At 42.4% G+C, this 17,500-nt stretch overlaps 2 protein-coding genes across 4 annotated transcripts in view; both read right to left on the bottom strand.

Moving 5' to 3' along the window:
* Positions 1–315, bottom strand: part of LOC117809317 — a 12,907-nt gene extending 12,592 nt beyond the window's left edge. The window contains exon 1 of the mRNA XM_034678899.1: positions 223–315. Coding sequence (XP_034534790.1) covers positions 223–262 — 40 coding nt within the window. The 5' untranslated portion in view covers positions 263–315. The remainder of the gene's footprint in view (positions 1–222) is intronic.
* Positions 316–4,334: 4,019 nt separating this feature from the next.
* LOC117809318 (polymeric immunoglobulin receptor-like) lies at positions 4,335–7,855 on the bottom strand. 3 transcript variants are annotated; one of them, XM_034678901.1, is made up of 8 exons: positions 7,757–7,855; positions 6,734–7,078; positions 6,278–6,613; positions 5,966–5,971; positions 5,867–5,905; positions 5,673–5,771; positions 5,294–5,325; positions 4,335–4,807 (listed from the first exon to the last, which is right to left on the bottom strand). In XM_034678901.1, the coding sequence occupies exons 1-8, from the start codon at positions 7,794–7,796 to the stop codon at positions 4,664–4,666; spliced, it is 1,041 nt and encodes a 346-aa protein (XP_034534792.1). In that variant the 5' UTR covers positions 7,797–7,855; the 3' UTR covers positions 4,335–4,663. The 3 variants fall into 3 exon arrangements, with proteins under 3 accessions (XP_034534792.1, XP_034534791.1, XP_034534793.1); XM_034678900.1 differs by having other exon boundaries at positions 5,867–5,971; XM_034678902.1 differs by having other exon boundaries at positions 4,720–4,807; positions 5,294–5,321; positions 5,867–5,971.
* Positions 7,856–17,500: the final 9,645 nt, after the last annotated feature.

Raw genomic sequence — 17,500 nt, 5'->3', positions numbered from 1 at the left:
GACAGCAGACACATCATTTAACTTATTTCACTTCAAACATCAGTTCAACACTGCAGGAGGCAGACTTGGTCCCCTTCACACACACTGAAGGATTTCTCAAACGGGACTGTGATGATTGTTTCAGGACGTTAACATGATCCTGATCATCACTAAGTCCCCCTTTAGAAACACTCACACTGAGGACCGCTAAAGAATATCAAGACTTCAGATGATAATACTCACAGAGGAAGAAGAAGCAGATCAAACCGGGATGGACTTTCATGTTTCAGTCTCTGATAGATTCCTGCTGACTCTTCTTCTTCTTCTTTGAGATCTCAAGTAAAGCAGGAACTTCTAATTCCTCAAAAATAACAGCTTCTACTCTCCTCCCCTCACCGCACGCCAACTTCCTGTGTATGTGTGTGTGTGTGTGTGAAAGTCACTATCTAACAGGTCTAATAATACATGTCCATACAGATAGATGTACTTCTGAAATCCTCTTGTTTTTTTACCTTCCTCCAATAAACACTGACGTTTCCTGTTTCCTTTAATTTCCCCTGTTTGTAGTTCAGCCTGTAGGTGTGTTGACCACATTTATGTCTATATTATATTATATTATTTACTGTTTGAGGGACTTAATGAGGGCCTAAACATGCTCACAAAGTCCTGTATTTTCCACAAACATGCTGCAAAGTCCTACCTGGTTTGGTGAATTCCCTCAAATCTTTTTTTGGTACATCCCCAGATGTTTCCCCAACCCCCCTGTGAAGCACATCAGTCTAAACCATACCCTGTCACCAAGAAAGAATTTCCACCTCATTAAAATGCTTTCATTTAGAGAGACAGAGTGATCATAAAGTGTTCATGTTACCATTACTTATTTGCAATGTTTGGGTCCAACTTCATTTTAAATGGTACAATAAATGGAGCGCCGCCTGCAAGCTAGTCCAGGCAGACAACTGGAGCCGCACTCATTCATCCTGACATGACATCATCCTCCCTATCAGCTGATCTCAACATCCTCTCATTGGCGGTCTATGTAAGCTGCAGGTCTCCCTGTCTCTGCCTCTGCTTTGCCAGTGCTCCTGTTGTCCTGCTCAGTGCTGTGTGAAAACTTCGTACCCACCTCCTCCCCGGCATCCAGCTGTGGGCTCTGAGGGGGGTTAGTCCTCCCTCATTAAGGGGGGTTAGTCCTCCCTCATTAAGGGGGGTTAGTCCTCTCTCATTAAGGGGGTTAGTCCTCTCTCATTAAGGGGGGTTAGTCCTCTCTCATTAAGGGGGGTTAGTCCTCTCTCATTAAGGGGGGTTAGTCCTCTCTCATTAAGGGGGGTTAGTCCTCTCTCATTAAGGGGGGTTAGTCCTCTCTCATTAAGGGGGTTAGTCCTCTCTCATTAAGGGGGGTTAGTCCTCTCTCATTAAGGGGGGTTAGTCCTCTCTCATTAAGGGGGGTTAGTCCTCTCTCATTAAGGGGGGTTAGTCCTCTCTCATTAAGGGGGGTTAGTCCTCTCTCATTAAGGGGGTTAGTCCTCCCTCATTAAGGGGGGTTAGTCCTCTCTCATTAAGGGGGGTTAGTCCTCTCTCTTTAAGGGGGGTTAGTCCTCTCTCATTAAGGGGGGTTAGTCCTCTCTCATTAAGGGGGGTTAGTCCTCTCTCATTAAGGGGGGTGTAGTCCTCTCTCATTAAGGGGGGTTAGTCCTCTCTCATTAAGGGGGTTAGTCCTCTCTCATTAAGGGGGGTTAGTCCTCTCTCTTTAAGGGGGGTTAGTCCTCCCTCATTAAGGGGGGTTAGTCCTCTCTCATTAAGGGGGGTTAGTCCTCTCTCATTAAGGGGGGTTAGTCCTCTCTCATTAAGGGGGGTTAGTCCTCTCTCTTTAAGGGGGGTTAGTCCTCTCTCTTTAAGGGGGGTTAGTCCTCTTCATTAAGGGGGGTTAGTCCTCTCTCTTAAGGGGGTTAGTCCTCTCTCATTAAGGGGGGTTAGTCCTCTCTCTTTAAGGGGGGTTAGTCCTCTCTCATTAAGGGGGTTAGTCCTCTCTCATTAAGGGGGGTTAGTCCTCTCTCTTTAAGGGGGGTTAGTCCTCTCTCATTAAGGGGGGGTTAGTCCTCTCTCATTAAGGGGGGGTTAGTCCTCTCTCATTAAGGGGGGGTTAGTCCTCTCTCATTAAGGGGGGTTAGTCCTCTCTCATTACTCCTAATGTCTGCATTTCAATAATCTATGAGGAGTAATGAGGTTCAGAGCCCACACACCAAACACAATCCTGTATGCTGCAGTAAACTTGATCTGAAGTAACGTGAGTTGTCTGACTGAACAAAACTAAAGTTCAATCCATCCATTATCTTGACCCGGGTCCCGGGGGGCTGGAGCCTATCCCAGCTGACTTTAGGCAGAAGGCAGGGTACACCCAGGACAGGTCGCCAACTTACCACAGGGCCAACATGGAAGATAGACAACCATTCACACACACACACACACACACACACACACACCTATGTGTAATTTAGAGAGAACAATTAACCTGGTGAGCATGTTTCTGGACTGTGGGAGGGAGCCAGAGGACCTGGAGGGAACCCACACATGCAGAAGGAGAACATGCAAACTGCACACAGAAAGGCACGTGACTCGTTTGGGGACTCGAACCCAGAACCTCCTTGCTGTGAGGCAACAGCACTACCCACTGGACCACCATGCCGCCCATATGTTCAATTGAACTGTGAGACAAACCTTTTTGTGAAAATAAACTGTAAAATAGTAATTATGGAGAAAATAAGACATTTCTGACATATGAAGAATGTTTACATTCAGCAGTTTGAACATGCTGACTTAGTTTCCCCCCAGCTGGTGTCAAGTTTGGAGAAAGACCACAACCAGACCGGGTTTGTTGGAATAGAACTCTATCCTCCAGAGAAAAATGACAAACACAAAATATGGATCTTGACTTGGTCGCCTTTTAAAATAACTTCTTACTGATTTCAGTTTTTCTCATTGTTTGCACTAATATTGGTTCTTGAGACACAATGACCACAACATGTAACCCATGCACCAACACCTGGAACCAGTTCTGCTAAACTACAAGCACAGTTCCTGCTTCACACTCAAACTGCAGTTCTAAAACACACTTTTTTCAAAACACTACACACACTATTCTGTGCATTTGGCTCAATGTTCATGAAGAACGTCTTTTCAAAAGGAACACACTGTCATTCAAAATCTAAAGTGATGCCCTCCTGTGAACACTGACTCATCACAGGGGCAAACACCTGTCACACAGTTTAACAGTTAGCAGTCAGAGCTTTATTTCCCCCGCTGCTCGTCCAGGGAAACATCACTCGTGATGTGGATGAGGTGCTGTGGCCAGATGAAACAGAAGAGATGCTGCAGAGCTGTGTTCATTTTAAATTTACTGTAACTGTATACAGTAAAGTCTTCTGTTGTTTTGTATGTAGACCACTGTATGTGCAGCTTTGTGTTGGTTGGGATGTACACTGTGTACACTGTTTTTGGGGGTAAAATATATTTGATCCTGTGTATTTGAGTGTTTTGAGTATAAAAACAATACTCTAATATATTTTATTACACACTTCTTTATGTACTGTCTGCAGTAAGTGTAACACTGAACATTAAAAAGGCCTGAGTCATTCTGATGAATGGAGAAGAAGAGTTTTCCATTGAGCACATCAGTGTTCAACTGGTTGTTTTGAATGTAAAGTTTCATTTTGCAGGAGAGCTGAGGGGGTTTTGCTCATTGTGTGTGTTTTTATTTGTGTGTAGAGTTCTGAGAGTGTGAGGCATGCTTTCAGAAAATGTGTGTAAACAACTGAGAAAAACTGGAAGACATGTCTCCACCGTAGATGTTGCACGTTACTGCCCCCTGCTGCTCTGGAGAGGTACTGCAGATGGGATTCTACCTAAACCCTTTAGATTGAGTTGACATAAAGCAATCTTGTAGTTTGAAGGATTTTGCATGTCATGTTAAAACTACATGATTTAAAAATGTTTAACCCCTAAACATGAATTAATATAAGAGAATGTTATACTGATGTTGATCAAACAGACACCATGTTGCTTTTTTTGAGTGTAGGAGTTGATAAATGTGGTACACAGGATCCCAGTGGAGCATTAGATCCCTTCTATTGGGTAAATAATCCAGCCTGGGAATGAATCTCAGTGGGTATGGTTGCAGCAGTTTGTTAAAGTTGGACATCTGAAAGAAAGGGATATTTTCAGATTCTAACACTTTGATTTTTCTCTCTGACCGGAAGGATACAATTCACTAAATTATCTTTGTGAAGAAAGAGGACACAATAAATGTTGTATAGCTTCATCAGCCTTATATGAAAGTAAATAACATGACACTAAAATGATATCCAGTGCTTCATTTATTGCGTCTCGAAGCAGAAGGAGTGACAGAAAAGTCCCAGATACATGAGAACTCTACAGAGACACACTAAATCCTTCTTGGTCATTTATCATGTACAATATTCCTTTAACATATCAGCCATGTGCAAAATGACTGTGACGTTTACTATCATGGTAATATAACATTTCATCATGTACAGTTAATCATGTATGCTGGTTTACTTTCCTGTCTGGTGCAGTCTAAGTTTTACTCTGGAGTCAGGAAGGAGAGCATCTTTTATGTTGTGCTCTGGTTTCCCCTGAACACCTGACTGAGGCACAGACACAGACTCTAGGCCTGAGTCCCTGCAGCATCATGTGTCTTGTGTCTGAGGGTAGAGTAGGTTTGGTCCTGATCCCTGGTGGCTGTATCGAGGCTCTGGTAGATGGAGTCTTCAGGTGCAGAGACTGAAGGATGGTTCTCATAGGTGGGGATCTGAAACAAAGAGATTAAAGACTTGATGATAAAAACACCCTGAACACAGATTAAGATCGAGAATTAAAGGTCTACTTGAGTTGACAGGTGAGAGCAGGAAGGAGGAAATGATACCCATAACTGTAACTGTGTGCAGAAATGTGCTGTATAAAATAAGTTATTGTTATTGAATGAAGTCTAGAGAGAGATGCTCTCTTTTGCAGCTTTTCTTTTGCATCATGATTCATCATCAAGTTCAGCTCTCTCTGTAGTTTTTAAGGGACGTCATTTACAAGCGACTGAATCACTGAATACTGAAGGAACAGTTTTAAAACTTCAGTGTGAGGCTGTTTGCTTTATCTGGAGTTCACCATCAGGGGAGGAAGAAGAGATGTGCAGCTCTGACTCAGGATGAAAAGATTCAATCTGAGTGATGTTTTAATATTTCAGTGAATACGGGTTAATGGAAGCGGACAGTAAGAGCAAACAAAGGGTTAAAATAGTCACCTCCATGTTCAGGCTGTCTCTGTCTCCTCTGCCTGGGAAACAGAACAGTTAGTGAATGAATTGAAAACAGGGTAACACTTTACAACAATGGTTCACTTCTTTCAGTGGATGAATGTTTACTTCATGTTGAATTATTGCATGACTTCTGGTGAAGTCCTGTTTGAATTCAGGTAGGATGCAACATTAGTTCCTGTTTCTCATCATGAACTAATGAAAGATAACTTTGGCTTCAGGTTCTGACTACGTGTTGAAGATTGTGTCTAAGATTAAACATGTGGGTGTGATTGTCTAACTGTGTGATTGTCTAACTGTGTGAGTGTGTTTGTGTGAGTGTGTCTGTGTGAGTGTGTCTGTGTGAGTGCACTTCCTGTTTTCTCACCTTTAGGTTTCCAAAACTTCCTCCTGCAGAAAATCAGCAAAGCCAGAGAGAAGAGGACAACCAGAGCGACCCCTGTCAGCCCCGCATACAGCAGTATATCTGCAGAAGATACAGAGTCACTGTGACTGAAGGCAGTCTTTCTTTAATTACTGTTCCATGAATCAGTTAAAACTTCATCCAGTGTGTGGATGTACCCGTGGTTGATGTCCCAGACTGCTCGGTGCTTTCAGTGGATGCTGCATGTTCATTTGTTGGAACTGATGTTGAGGTCACTGAGTTCGGTTCTGCAGTGGGAGACTCTGTGATTAAAAAAATACACACACAGAAATCCTAGTGAGACATACAGACATTTATTGAGACACCAGAGCTCACATCATGACACCGGGGCCGTGACGGGTAACGTTAAAGCGATCCGTCTCCATCTTTAGTAAGCTAGCTAACGGGAATAAATCAGAGTTATAAAGTTTAAATCAACACATGACCTCATCACTCTGCATCCTGATGAAAGAGTCTGAACAAAGGAAAGTAGGATTTAAAGAAGCTCTGTGCCTTTAATAAGTGTTCTTATTGTTATTCTGTTTTACTCCACTCAAACAGAAACTCACCGTCTGTAACATTGACCTTAAACTCTCGGTCAAGATCCAGAAACCCAGATCTCTCCAGACCACACCTGTACCGTCCTGAGTCAGACCTGTTCAGCTGGGAGATGCTCACATACACAGATGCTCCAGTATTAAATTTTACATATCTGATGGTGTGTCTGCCGCTCTGACCCGTGTCATCATCTGTTTTGGTGGTAAGAACGAAACATTCTTCTCCTCTGCACAGGAATGCTCGTCTCACAGTGAAAAACAAAGAAGAAAAGAAGCATGCTACTTTAATATTTCCTCCATTCTTTGCATACAGAGTGTGTGTCTCTCTCCTGTCCTCATTCAGCAGCGCTGCAGAAAAGATGATAAACAACAGTTACTCTCTGTAATGGTTGTTGTTGGGCTGTTGGGTTAGAACATTTATCAGTCTGTAAGACGGATACATGTTGATAGCTTGCAGTAGAAACTTACCGTCTACAACAATGATCTCAGTTTTCACATATGTAGCTGATGATAAAAATCGACCCACACCACACCTGTACCGTCCTGAGTCAGACTTGGTCACATTTGAAATGTTCACAAAAACATCTCCTGATGAAGTTTGTCCTTTCCTCGGTCCAATGCTGTATCTGCCGCTCTGAGCGCTGACCTCTTCTGTGTCTATCAGGATGTCCTCTTGTTTGCAGGTTTCTGTGCAGAAGAACTTTCTACTGGAAGCTGAGGAAGACGGGCATTCAAGTTCTGCCTGTCCTCCCTCAGGTACTGTATGGTAATATGTTTGGGCACTGATGAAACCAATGTTTCCATCCTGCAGAGCTGTTGGACAGAAACAGAATCAGGAGTTACTTAAGATAAGATAAGATAAGATAGTCCTTTAATCGTCCCACATACAGGGAAATTTAAGTGTCACAGCAGCAAAGTAGACAGTGCAGAAGAGTATAAAGCAAACAAGAGCCTATAGAATATCAATTATTAAAAAGCTATTAACAATTAAATTAAAGAGGTAAAAATAAGCACATCTTACAACATATATATATATATATTATTGGTTATAGAGTCTGACCACTGCAGGAAGAAAGACCTGTGATATCTCTCCATGAGACACTGGACGGAGCGTTCACACCAAACATGACTAGGATCCTTCTTGTAGATGAATTTCATGTAAAGACGTGAGTAGACGTGAGTTCTCATGTGGCGGTGCAAATAGAAATAATAATAACACTTGTATTTGTATAGTACGTTTCAATACAAGTTACAAAGTGCTTCAGAAAAACAGTAAAAACAGACACTGAAAGCAGAGAGAGAGAAATGTTAAATATTAGAATACTTCACTAACTTCACTATAAAGGTGTGTCTTCAGAACAGAGATTAAACGGGACTGTGATGATTGTTTCAGGACGTTAACATGATCCTGATCATCACTAAGTCCCCCTTTAGAAACACTCACACTGAGGACCGCTAAAGAATATCAAGACTTCAGATGATAATACTCACAGAGGAAGAAGAAGCAGATCAAACCGGGATGGACTTTCATGTTTCAGTCTCTGATAGATTCCTGCTGACTCTTCTTCTTCTTCTTCTTTGAGATCTCAAGTAAAGCAGGAACTTCTAATTTCTCAAAAATAACAGCTTCTAGTCTCCTCCCCTCACCACATGCCAACTTCCTCTGTGTGTGTGTGTGTGTGTGTGTGTGTGTGTGTGTGTGTGTGTGTGTGTGTGTGTGAAAGTCACCATCTAACAGGTCTAATAATAAATGTCCATACAGATAGATGGACTTCTCAAATCCCCTTTTTTTTGACCTTCCTCCGATAAACACTGACGTTCCCTGTTTAATTTAATTTCCCCTATAGTTAGTTTAACCTGTTGGTGCGTTGACCACATTTTTGTCCATATGTTATTATATGTAGAGTTTGAGGGACTTAATGAGGGCCTAAACATGCTCACAAAGTCCTGGATATTTCCATGAGGGCCTGGTGAAATATTTGGTGTCCGATGTAGGCGGGGCCCCTGGAGTCAGTGATGAGGCCTTCCCCTCGATGCACTTAATACCTAGAAAGATGAGCTTTGGTGCACGCATCTAGCTTCATGAGACCTACAAAATAGTTTCTTAACACTCTGGTGAAATGTTGACAGGAAGTGAGATATTTAGGCTCGACTTCCCATGATACTTTTAGTGACCTAAGGTAAAAACACATTATAGGTGCATTTGGACCAAGAGTCCCAGAACTACTTTCCCCTGAACTAAAAGGTTCCTGGTCCCCCATTGTTGTCTGCGTTTGGACCGCGGGCTGAAGTCCCGGGTAGATTGTGTAATAATAATAATAATAATAATAATAATAATAATTAATAGAATTTATATAGCGCTTTTCTAAGTACTCAGAAGGTGAAACTAAAAATAAAACATATGAATAAAACAAAACAGGGACAGAGGGGGGGCGGGGGGAGAGGTCATGTGTTGTATGCTTTTTTGGACAGGTAGGTCATGAGGTGGTTTTTAAATGAGAGGAGAGAGTCAGAGTTGAGGATGTGTGGAGGGAGAGAGTTCCAGAGAGTGGGGGCAGCGATGGCATCAGGCCAGTGACGTGTGGAGGAGAAAAAGTAAATGCACTACACCACCAGACCAGTAGAGGGCAGTAACACAAAGAGGAATGCCACTCATCACAGATGACACCATAGAAGCAGACGGACAGGCAGGTATCATTCTGAGCAACACAACAGTTAGCCTGTTAGCATGAAGAGACTCAGCTGGTCTGTTTTAGATGGTGCTATATTTCATCACAGATGGATTCACTGAATCAACACGTGAGAGGAGATAAGCGCGAGTAGCAAAGACGTTTCAACACGGCTTTAAAATCCTTTTGAACTCAAAAAGCCGTGATCGCAGAGATCGGCCGGTGTTTTGGTTTAAACGGCGACCCTGTTAACTGGAGACTCTCAGCCGGATGCATCCCTCATAAACGTCTTTAGACCATCATTAAATATCTGATGAGGATATTTTGAAATCTTAATAAAAACTAAACTAGTTTGCATTCCCAGGAACTCCCTCTGTGTTTCAACAGCTGTGTAAACTCCACAAACACTGACACGTTCAGCTGAAGGGCTCCAGTTTACAGGGTCACTTTTAAAACCGGAACACCGGGAGGAGAGACGCATTCACGGTGGGCTGAGAGAAGACTACTGTTACAAGCTGCTAAATCAAGAGAATCACAGCTTCTTCTTTTGAAAAGTACACACACATACAAAAAAGATAGAACAAATAAAACTAATGAAAGAAAGAGAAATCAAGAGAATCACAGATGTGTGTGATGTTATTGTGGACGGAGGGAGGAATAAAAACACTGAGGTTAATCTACCAATCAGACACGTCCTTTACATTTTATCACACACTTTTTAAATTTACACTTCCTGAGTTCTTCACTCTCGTCTGTGTTACTCGTTTTGTTCTGTGATTCTTTTAACAACGTGACACCAACACTTTCTTTGAGATGAGGGTCACTGGATGACTGAGGCACAGATACAGACTCTAGGCCTGAGTCCCTGCAGCATCGTGTGTGTTGTGTCTGAGGGTAGAGTAGGTTTGGTCCTGATCCCTGTTGGCTGGATTGAGGCTCTGGTAGACGGAGTCTTCAGGTGCAGAGACTGAAGGATGGTTCTCGTAGGTGGGGATCTGAAACAAAGAGATTTTTGAGACAACAAACTAAGACATATTATCATACAGAGAAGAAGAACAAGCGCAGTTTCAACAAGCTGATGAGAGAGGAACACTGACAACATGACAGCAGTTTGCAAATCAGGAGGAAAAACAATTGTTTAAAGAAGCAGTGCATTTAGTGACATCCAGTGGCGATGTTGTAGACTGCTTTCATCTCCATGTCTTCCTCCTCATGAATTGCATTTCATCCATTTCTTTGTTAACCTAATTTTGAAGCACTTAGTAACTTTGTCCAGAAATGTGTTATTGTTATTAAATTCTATCCACACCTTTCATCCTCACTTTCTAAACATGAAAGAGAAACTACGGTGGTTGTTATATCTGCAGAGAAAACGTGAGAGATGCTCTCTTTTGCAGCTTTTCTTTTGCATCATGAACTCTCTCTAAAGTTTTAAGGGCTCATGACGTTTGAAAGAAAGGATTTAGATGTTTGCAATCCAATAAAATCTTACTGTTGATTTCTTTTCTTTAGCATCTATCAGATATGAATAAAAAATGAAAATGACACAATCTGTATTTTACAAGCGACTGAATCGCCCTGAAAAGGCTGAGTTTTAAAACTTCAGTGAGGCTGTTTGCTTTATCTGGAGTTCACCATCAGGGGAGGAAGAAGAGATGTGCAGCTCTGACTCAGGATGAAAAGATTCAATCTGAGTGATGTTTTAATATCTCAATGAATACGGGTTAATTGAAGCAGACAGTAAGAGCAAACAAAGGGTTAAAATAGTCACCTCCATGTTCATGCCGTCTCCGTTTCCTCTGCCTGTGAAACAGAACAGCTTGTGTGATTTGAAAGTGTGACGAGGTCTGAGGGTAAATGTGTGTTGTGTAAGTTCACACAACAGGAAACAGTATGATAAACCATGAACCACAATCTCACACACAGAGAGGAACTGAATGTGCCGCCCTGAACACATCAAAGCTCTCAGTCAGATTAGATAAGAGCGGGGGATCAATGTGGAGACATATTCAAGTTTTAAATTAGTCACACGTCAAACATGTTTACTTCATGCAAACGGGACCACCTTGTCTGGAACCGTGGAGGTTTTGAGCCTGAAACCCACTTTTATTCTCAGTAATGAGCTCCCTGTGTGGATCATGTCTGTGTCATTAGAACATATCACCACCAGAGGCCTGTACTGCAGCGCAGGGTTCACTTGTGCTGCACAACAACCTGCTCCTGAGCAGGATCTGTTCAAGATCAGAGATCAACTTGTATAAAATGTCTTCATGTCATCAGATACTGGCTCACCAACAACTTCCTCAAACTGAACAGAGATAAAACAGAGGTCCTTCTCACTGGCACTAAATCCGCCCTCTCACAAACAAACAACCTCTCCATCCTCACAGACAACTCCTCCGTCCCCCCGTCCCCCCATGTTTAGAGTCTGGGTGTCCTCCTCGACAGCACCCTGTCATTCCAGTCCCACATCACTAATGTCACTCGGTCAGCATACATCCACCTCTGAAACATCAGTCACCAAGTCTGCCTTCTACCACCTGGAGAACATCTCCCGTCTGCATCCATCTCTCTCTGATTCAGTTCCCCAGACCCTCATCCACGCTTTCATTACCTCCCGGCTGGATTACTGCAATGGAGTCCTGTTTGGGGGACCCAGCTATGCTCTGGACCGGCTCCAATATGTGCAGAACTCAGCTGCCAGGGTTCTCACGCATACCAAGCCCTGGCCGCACATCACCCCCACTCTCATTCACCTCCACTGGCTCCCTGTAAAGTACTGCATCACCTTTAAGCTCCTCCTCTTCACCTACAAATCCCTGCACGCCCTCGCCCCCCCAATACCTGGCTGACCTCCTCCACCAACACACTCCATCCTGGAACCTAAGGTCTTCAGACCTGGGTCTCCTCTCCATCCCTCGGACTAAGCTGCGGACCTTCAGGGACAGAGCTTTCAGTGTGGCAGCCCCGACTCTGTGGAACTCTCTCCCTCTCGCCTGCGTCCGTCTCTCTCCCCCAACAGTACATCCATCCTGGTTCACACCCTGCTGTACCTTCAGCCTAGACTCCTGCAACTCCCTTCTTATTGGTTCAGACAAATCCATCCATAAACTTCAACTGGTCAAAATCCCGCTGCCCGCATCCTCACCAGATCCCCCTCCACCAACCACATCACACCTGTCCTGCAGCAGCTCCACTGTTTCTGTTCCTCAGCTTCAAGGCCATCAACACCCGAGCTCCTCAGGACCTCATTGACCTCCTCCAGACCAACATACCCACCTGTAGTCTCAGGTCCACCTCTTCCACCCAACTCACCCCCCAGAGGTTTTCAGAGGACCAGAAAGACAACATGGATGAGGAGAGGAGGAGGAGAATCCTTGATTCAGGGATTACAGAAGGGGAAACCTCGGTCACATGCCTCCAGCTGTGACACAAAACTCAACCTGTGGGTTTTGATGGACGAGAGAGAGCATGGAGCCGGACTGCAGCGGATCAGAGACGGACTGGACACGGATCTGGTGGAAGTCCGATGTCGAGCACAGTCTAATTAAGACACTCTTTGGGATCCATATTATAGCTTTTGTGTCCCAGTGATTGAACTTTGTGCTACAGCTGAAGCAAGCAAAGCATGATGGGTAATCACATAGTGTGAACTGCTATTTATTTTACAGCATAAAATACGCAGAGCAACACCGTTTGTCAATTTTGGTCCAACTGGATAAAACCCTGAGGGGAGGTCCCTGACGTTGTTCACTGTGTCCATGTTTTCTGTTGCCTTACCTCCTGGTTTGGTGTTCAGGCGAATACAGACCACAGTCAGCGCCAGCCCCAAGATGATGACAATGACGACAAGAATCATGATCCCAATGAGAAGCACATCTGTTAATGACAACACAGAGGTTAAATCATCCTGGGAGCTGGTGACTCCGACATGTAACAGAAAATAACCAGAAGCTCAGAGGAGAGAGAGCTTTTTCTGTTGCTGCTCCTAAATGATGGAATGAGCTTCCCCTCCACATTAGACTCCTCACTGTCCTTTTTTAAAACATGTCTTTAAACCCAATCTGATTCCTTGGCTTTCAACCCTGCATGAGACTCTGCTCCTGTTTCAGTGTCTTATGGTTTGTTTTTTTTGTTTGTATTATTTTTATTGTTTTAATTGTTTTATTTCTGTGTTGTTTGTGTATTTATGTACAGCACTCTGTTTTGGCTGTGGTCGTTTTTAAAGTGCTGTATAAATAAAGTTGAGTTGAGTGTAGCACTGAAGAGCAAATATTTCTGTCTGAGAAGTCAGAGGAAGTCATGACGCTGTATAGAGTCAATAAAACAGAATATGATGGTTTGAAAATAATTCAAAACCTTTATTTCACTGAAAATGGTGAAAAAACAACAAATTAATATTTAAAATTATAATAAATAGGGTGTGGATTTAGCCTAATGGTAACGCTATCTACTATTCACTGTCCTCTCCTCTATAAGTGAAGGTGTGACAGCCCCAAAAATATAACTTACAATTCTTTAAAAAAATCAGAATAAATCAAGTGAAAAATATCACAGATATTGCTTGAAATGTGATTTAAAAAAGTGACTTATAAACATACTACTCTGATAATCTCTGTCAATCAAAGGAAACTTCTCTTCTCAGATAACCATGTATAACAAACGTTTATTAGACGTGTTGTAATTTTATTGTTTGAATACAGACTGTATGAATATGGACGTAGTGTCCGTGACGTCACCCATCTGTTTCTGAAGCGTTGTTTTGAGGCCGATCAGAGGCGGCAGCCATATTGGAAATGTGGAACTGAACCAGGCATAGTGTGACGTAAAGAGGCGGGGCTTTGAGCCTCCTCGCCAACAGCTACAGTGTTCCCGCCTGTCAATCAAGTCAGCTGAGCCTCTCATTGGAAGACTCATAATCTCAATATCTTTGAATCACCGTGTTATGAAATAAATCCCCCCCCCCCTCATAATGTGTGCCGATCAAGACATGATCTATCCAGACTCCCCTGGTCTTCTGAACCAGGCTGTAAACATGTTTATCTCTGCTGTAAAGATCCTCTCCTTTGAATGGGTGTGTATGTGGTTTACTGTACTTCTGGAGCCAGCCTCTAGTGGATCCTGCATGAACTGCAGCTTTTTAACACTCCCTCATTGGACTCATATTTTTAGACCGGAGGTGGCCGTTTGAGTTTGACGTATGTTCCACCTGTTAACATTAAGGAGGCGGGGTTTATGACTTACACTGCAGCCAGCCAGCAGAGGGAGCTCTATATCTTTTGGCCTGACTGTGACAGAGCTCTAATGTTGTAATAAATCCTGCACACCTGGATCTGCTGCTCTCTAACACACACAAGCTTTCCGTCATCGACCGTCATCCATCATGTTGAGTGTTTGCACGTACATTTCTTTGTGTCTTCACACTCCTGGTTGGATTCAAGGGAACCCGATGAAGGTGGTGAGCATCCTGATATGAAGCTTGGACCCTCCTCTCTTGATGGTGTGGTGGCTGATGGGACTGAGGGTAAAGATTTGAAGTCGAATTTCAGAGCAGCTGGATCTTTGAAAGACAAAAACAGACGTTAAGAAGTCCTGGTGGCGTGATTTAAATACGTGTGTCACTGCTTATAACAGTCAGTAAGGGTGTCCTTTAACAGTCCTTATAACAGTCAGTAAGGGTGTCCTTTAACAGTCCTTATAACAGTCAGTAAGGGTGTCCTTTAACAGTCCTTATAACAGTCAGTAAGGGTGTCCTTTATCAGACCTTATAACAGTCATTAAGGGTGTCCTTTAACAGTCCTTATAACAGTCATTAAGGGTGTCCTTTATCAGACCTTATAACAGTCATTAAGGGTGTCCTTTAACAGTCCTTATAACAGTCAGTAAGGGTGTCCTTTATCAGACCTTATAACAGTCATTAAGGGTGTCCTTTATCAGTCCTTATAACAGTCATTAAGGGTGTCCTTTAACAGACCTTATAACAGTCAGTAAGGGTGTCCTTTAACAGACCTTATTACAGTCATTAAGGGTGTCCTTTAACAGACCTTATAACAGTCAGTAAGGGTGTCCTTTAACAGACCTTATAACAGTCATTAAGGGTGTCCTTTAAAAGACCTTATAACAGTCAGTAAGGGTGTCCTTTAACAGACCTTATAACAGTCAGTAAGGGTGTCCTTTAACAGACCTTATAACAGTCAGTAAGGGTGTCCTTTCTCACTGCTTATAACAGTCAGTAAGGGTGTCCTTTAACAGTCCTTATAACAGTCAGTAAGGGTGTCCTTTATCAGACCTTATAACAGTCATTAAGGGTGTCCTTTAACAGACCTTATAACAGTCATTAAGGGTGTCCTTTAACAGTCCTTATTACAGTCAGTAAGGGTGTCCTTTATCAGACCTTATAACAGTCATTAAGGGTGTCCTTTAACAGACCTTATAACAGTCAGTAAGGGTGTCCTTTAACAGACCTTATAACAGTCATTAAGGGTGTCCTTTAAAAGACCTTATAACAGTCAGTAAGGGTGTCCTTTATCAGTCCTTATAACAGTCAGTAAGGGTGTCCTTTCTCACTGCTTATAACAGTCAGTAAGAGTGTCCTTTAAAAGACCTTATAACAGTCAGTAAGGGTGTCCTTTAACAGACCTTATAACAGTCAGTAAGGGTGTCCTTTATCAGACCTTATAACAGTCAGTAAGGGTGTCCTTTATCAGACCTTATAACAGTCATTAAGGGTGTCCTTTAACAGACCTTATAACAGTCAGTAAGGGTGTCCTTTATCAGTCCTTATAACAGTCATTAAGGGTGTCCTTTAAAAGACCTTATAACAGTCATTAAGGGTGTCCTTTAACAGACCTTATAACAGTCAGTAAGGGTGTCCTTTAACAGACCTTATAACAGTCAGTAAGGGTGTCCTTTATCAGACCTTATAACAGTCAGTAAGGGTGTCCTTTATCAGACCTTATAACAGTCATTAAGGGTGTCCTTTAACAGTCCTTATAACAGTCATTAAGGGTGTCCTTTAACAGACCTTATAACAGTCAGTAAGGGTGTCCTTTAACAGTCCTTATAACAGTCATTAAGGGTGTCCTTTAACAGACCTTATAACAGTCATTAAGGGTGTCCTTTAACAGTCCTTATAACAGTCATTAAGGGTGTCCTTTAACAGTCCTTATAACAGTCATTAAGGGTGTCCTTTAACAGTCCTTATAACAGTCATTAAGGGTGTCCTTTAACAGACCTTATAACAGTCAGTAAGGGTGTCCTTTAACAGTCCTTATAACAGTCAGTAAGGGTGTCCTTTAACAGACCTTATAACAGTCAGTAAGGGTGTCCTTTAACAGACCTTATAACAGTCAGTAAGGGTGTCCTTTAACAGTCCTTATAACAGTCATTAAGGGTGTCCTTTAACAGTCCTTATTACAGTCATTAAGGGTGTCCTTTAACAGACCTTATAACAGTCAGTAAGGGTGTCCTTTAACAGACCTTATAACAGTCAGTAAGGGTGTCCTTTAACAGACCTTATAACAGTCAGTAAGGGTGTCCTTTAACAGTCCTTATAACAGTCAGTAAGGGTGTCCCTTTAACAGACCTTATAACAGTCAGTAAGGGTGTCCTTTAACAGACCTTATAACAGTCAGTAAGGGTGTCCTTTAACAGACCTTATAACAGTCAGTAAGGGTGTCCTTTAACAGTCCTTATAACAGTCATTAAGGGTGTCCTTTAACAGACCTTATAACAGTCATTAAGGGTGTCCTTTAACAGACCTTATAACAGTCAGTAAGGGTGTCCTTTAACAGACCTTATAACAGTCAGTAAGGGTGTCCTTTAACAGTCCTTATAACAGTCAGTAAGGGTGTCCTTTAACAGACCTTATAACAGTCAGTAAGGGTGTCCTTTAACAGACCTTATAACAGTCAGTAAGGGTGTCCTTTAACAGACCTTATAACAGTCATTAAGGGTGTCCTTTAACAGTCCTTATAACAGTCAGTAAGGGTGTCCTTTAACAGTCCTTATAACAGTCAGTAAGGGTGTCCTTTAACAGTCCTTATAACAGTCAGTAAGGGTGTCCTTTAACAGACCTTATAACAGTCATTAAGGGTGTCCTTTAACAGACCTTATAACAGTCATTAAGGGTGTCCTTTAACAGACCTTATAACAGTCATTAAGGGTGTCCTTTAACAGTCCTTATAACAGTCAGTAAGGGTGTCCTTTAACAGACCTTATAACAGTCAGTAAGGGTGTCCTTTAACAGACCTTATAACAGTCAGTAAGGGTGTCCTTTAACAGACCTTATAACAGTCATTAAGGGTGTCCTTTAACAGTCCTTATAACAGTCATTAAGGGTGTCCTTTAACAGTCCTTATAACAGTCAGTAAGGGTGTCCTTTAACAGACCTTATAACAGTCAGTAAGGGTGTCTTTTAACAGACCTTATAACAGTCAGTAAGGGTGTTCTTTAACAGTCCTTATAACAGTCATTAAGGGTGTTCTTTAACAGACCTTATAACAGTCAGTAAGGGTGTTCTTTAACAGTCCTTATAACAGTCAGTAAGGGTGTCCTTTAACAGACC

Source organism: Notolabrus celidotus, unplaced genomic scaffold (assembly GCF_009762535.1).
Source record: "Notolabrus celidotus isolate fNotCel1 unplaced genomic scaffold, fNotCel1.pri scaffold_253_arrow_ctg1, whole genome shotgun sequence".
NCBI classification, from domain to species: Eukaryota; Metazoa; Chordata; class Actinopteri; order Labriformes; family Labridae; genus Notolabrus; species Notolabrus celidotus.
Note: the sequence above shows the minus strand (reverse complement) of the source record. Positions and strands in the feature narration are given on the sequence as shown.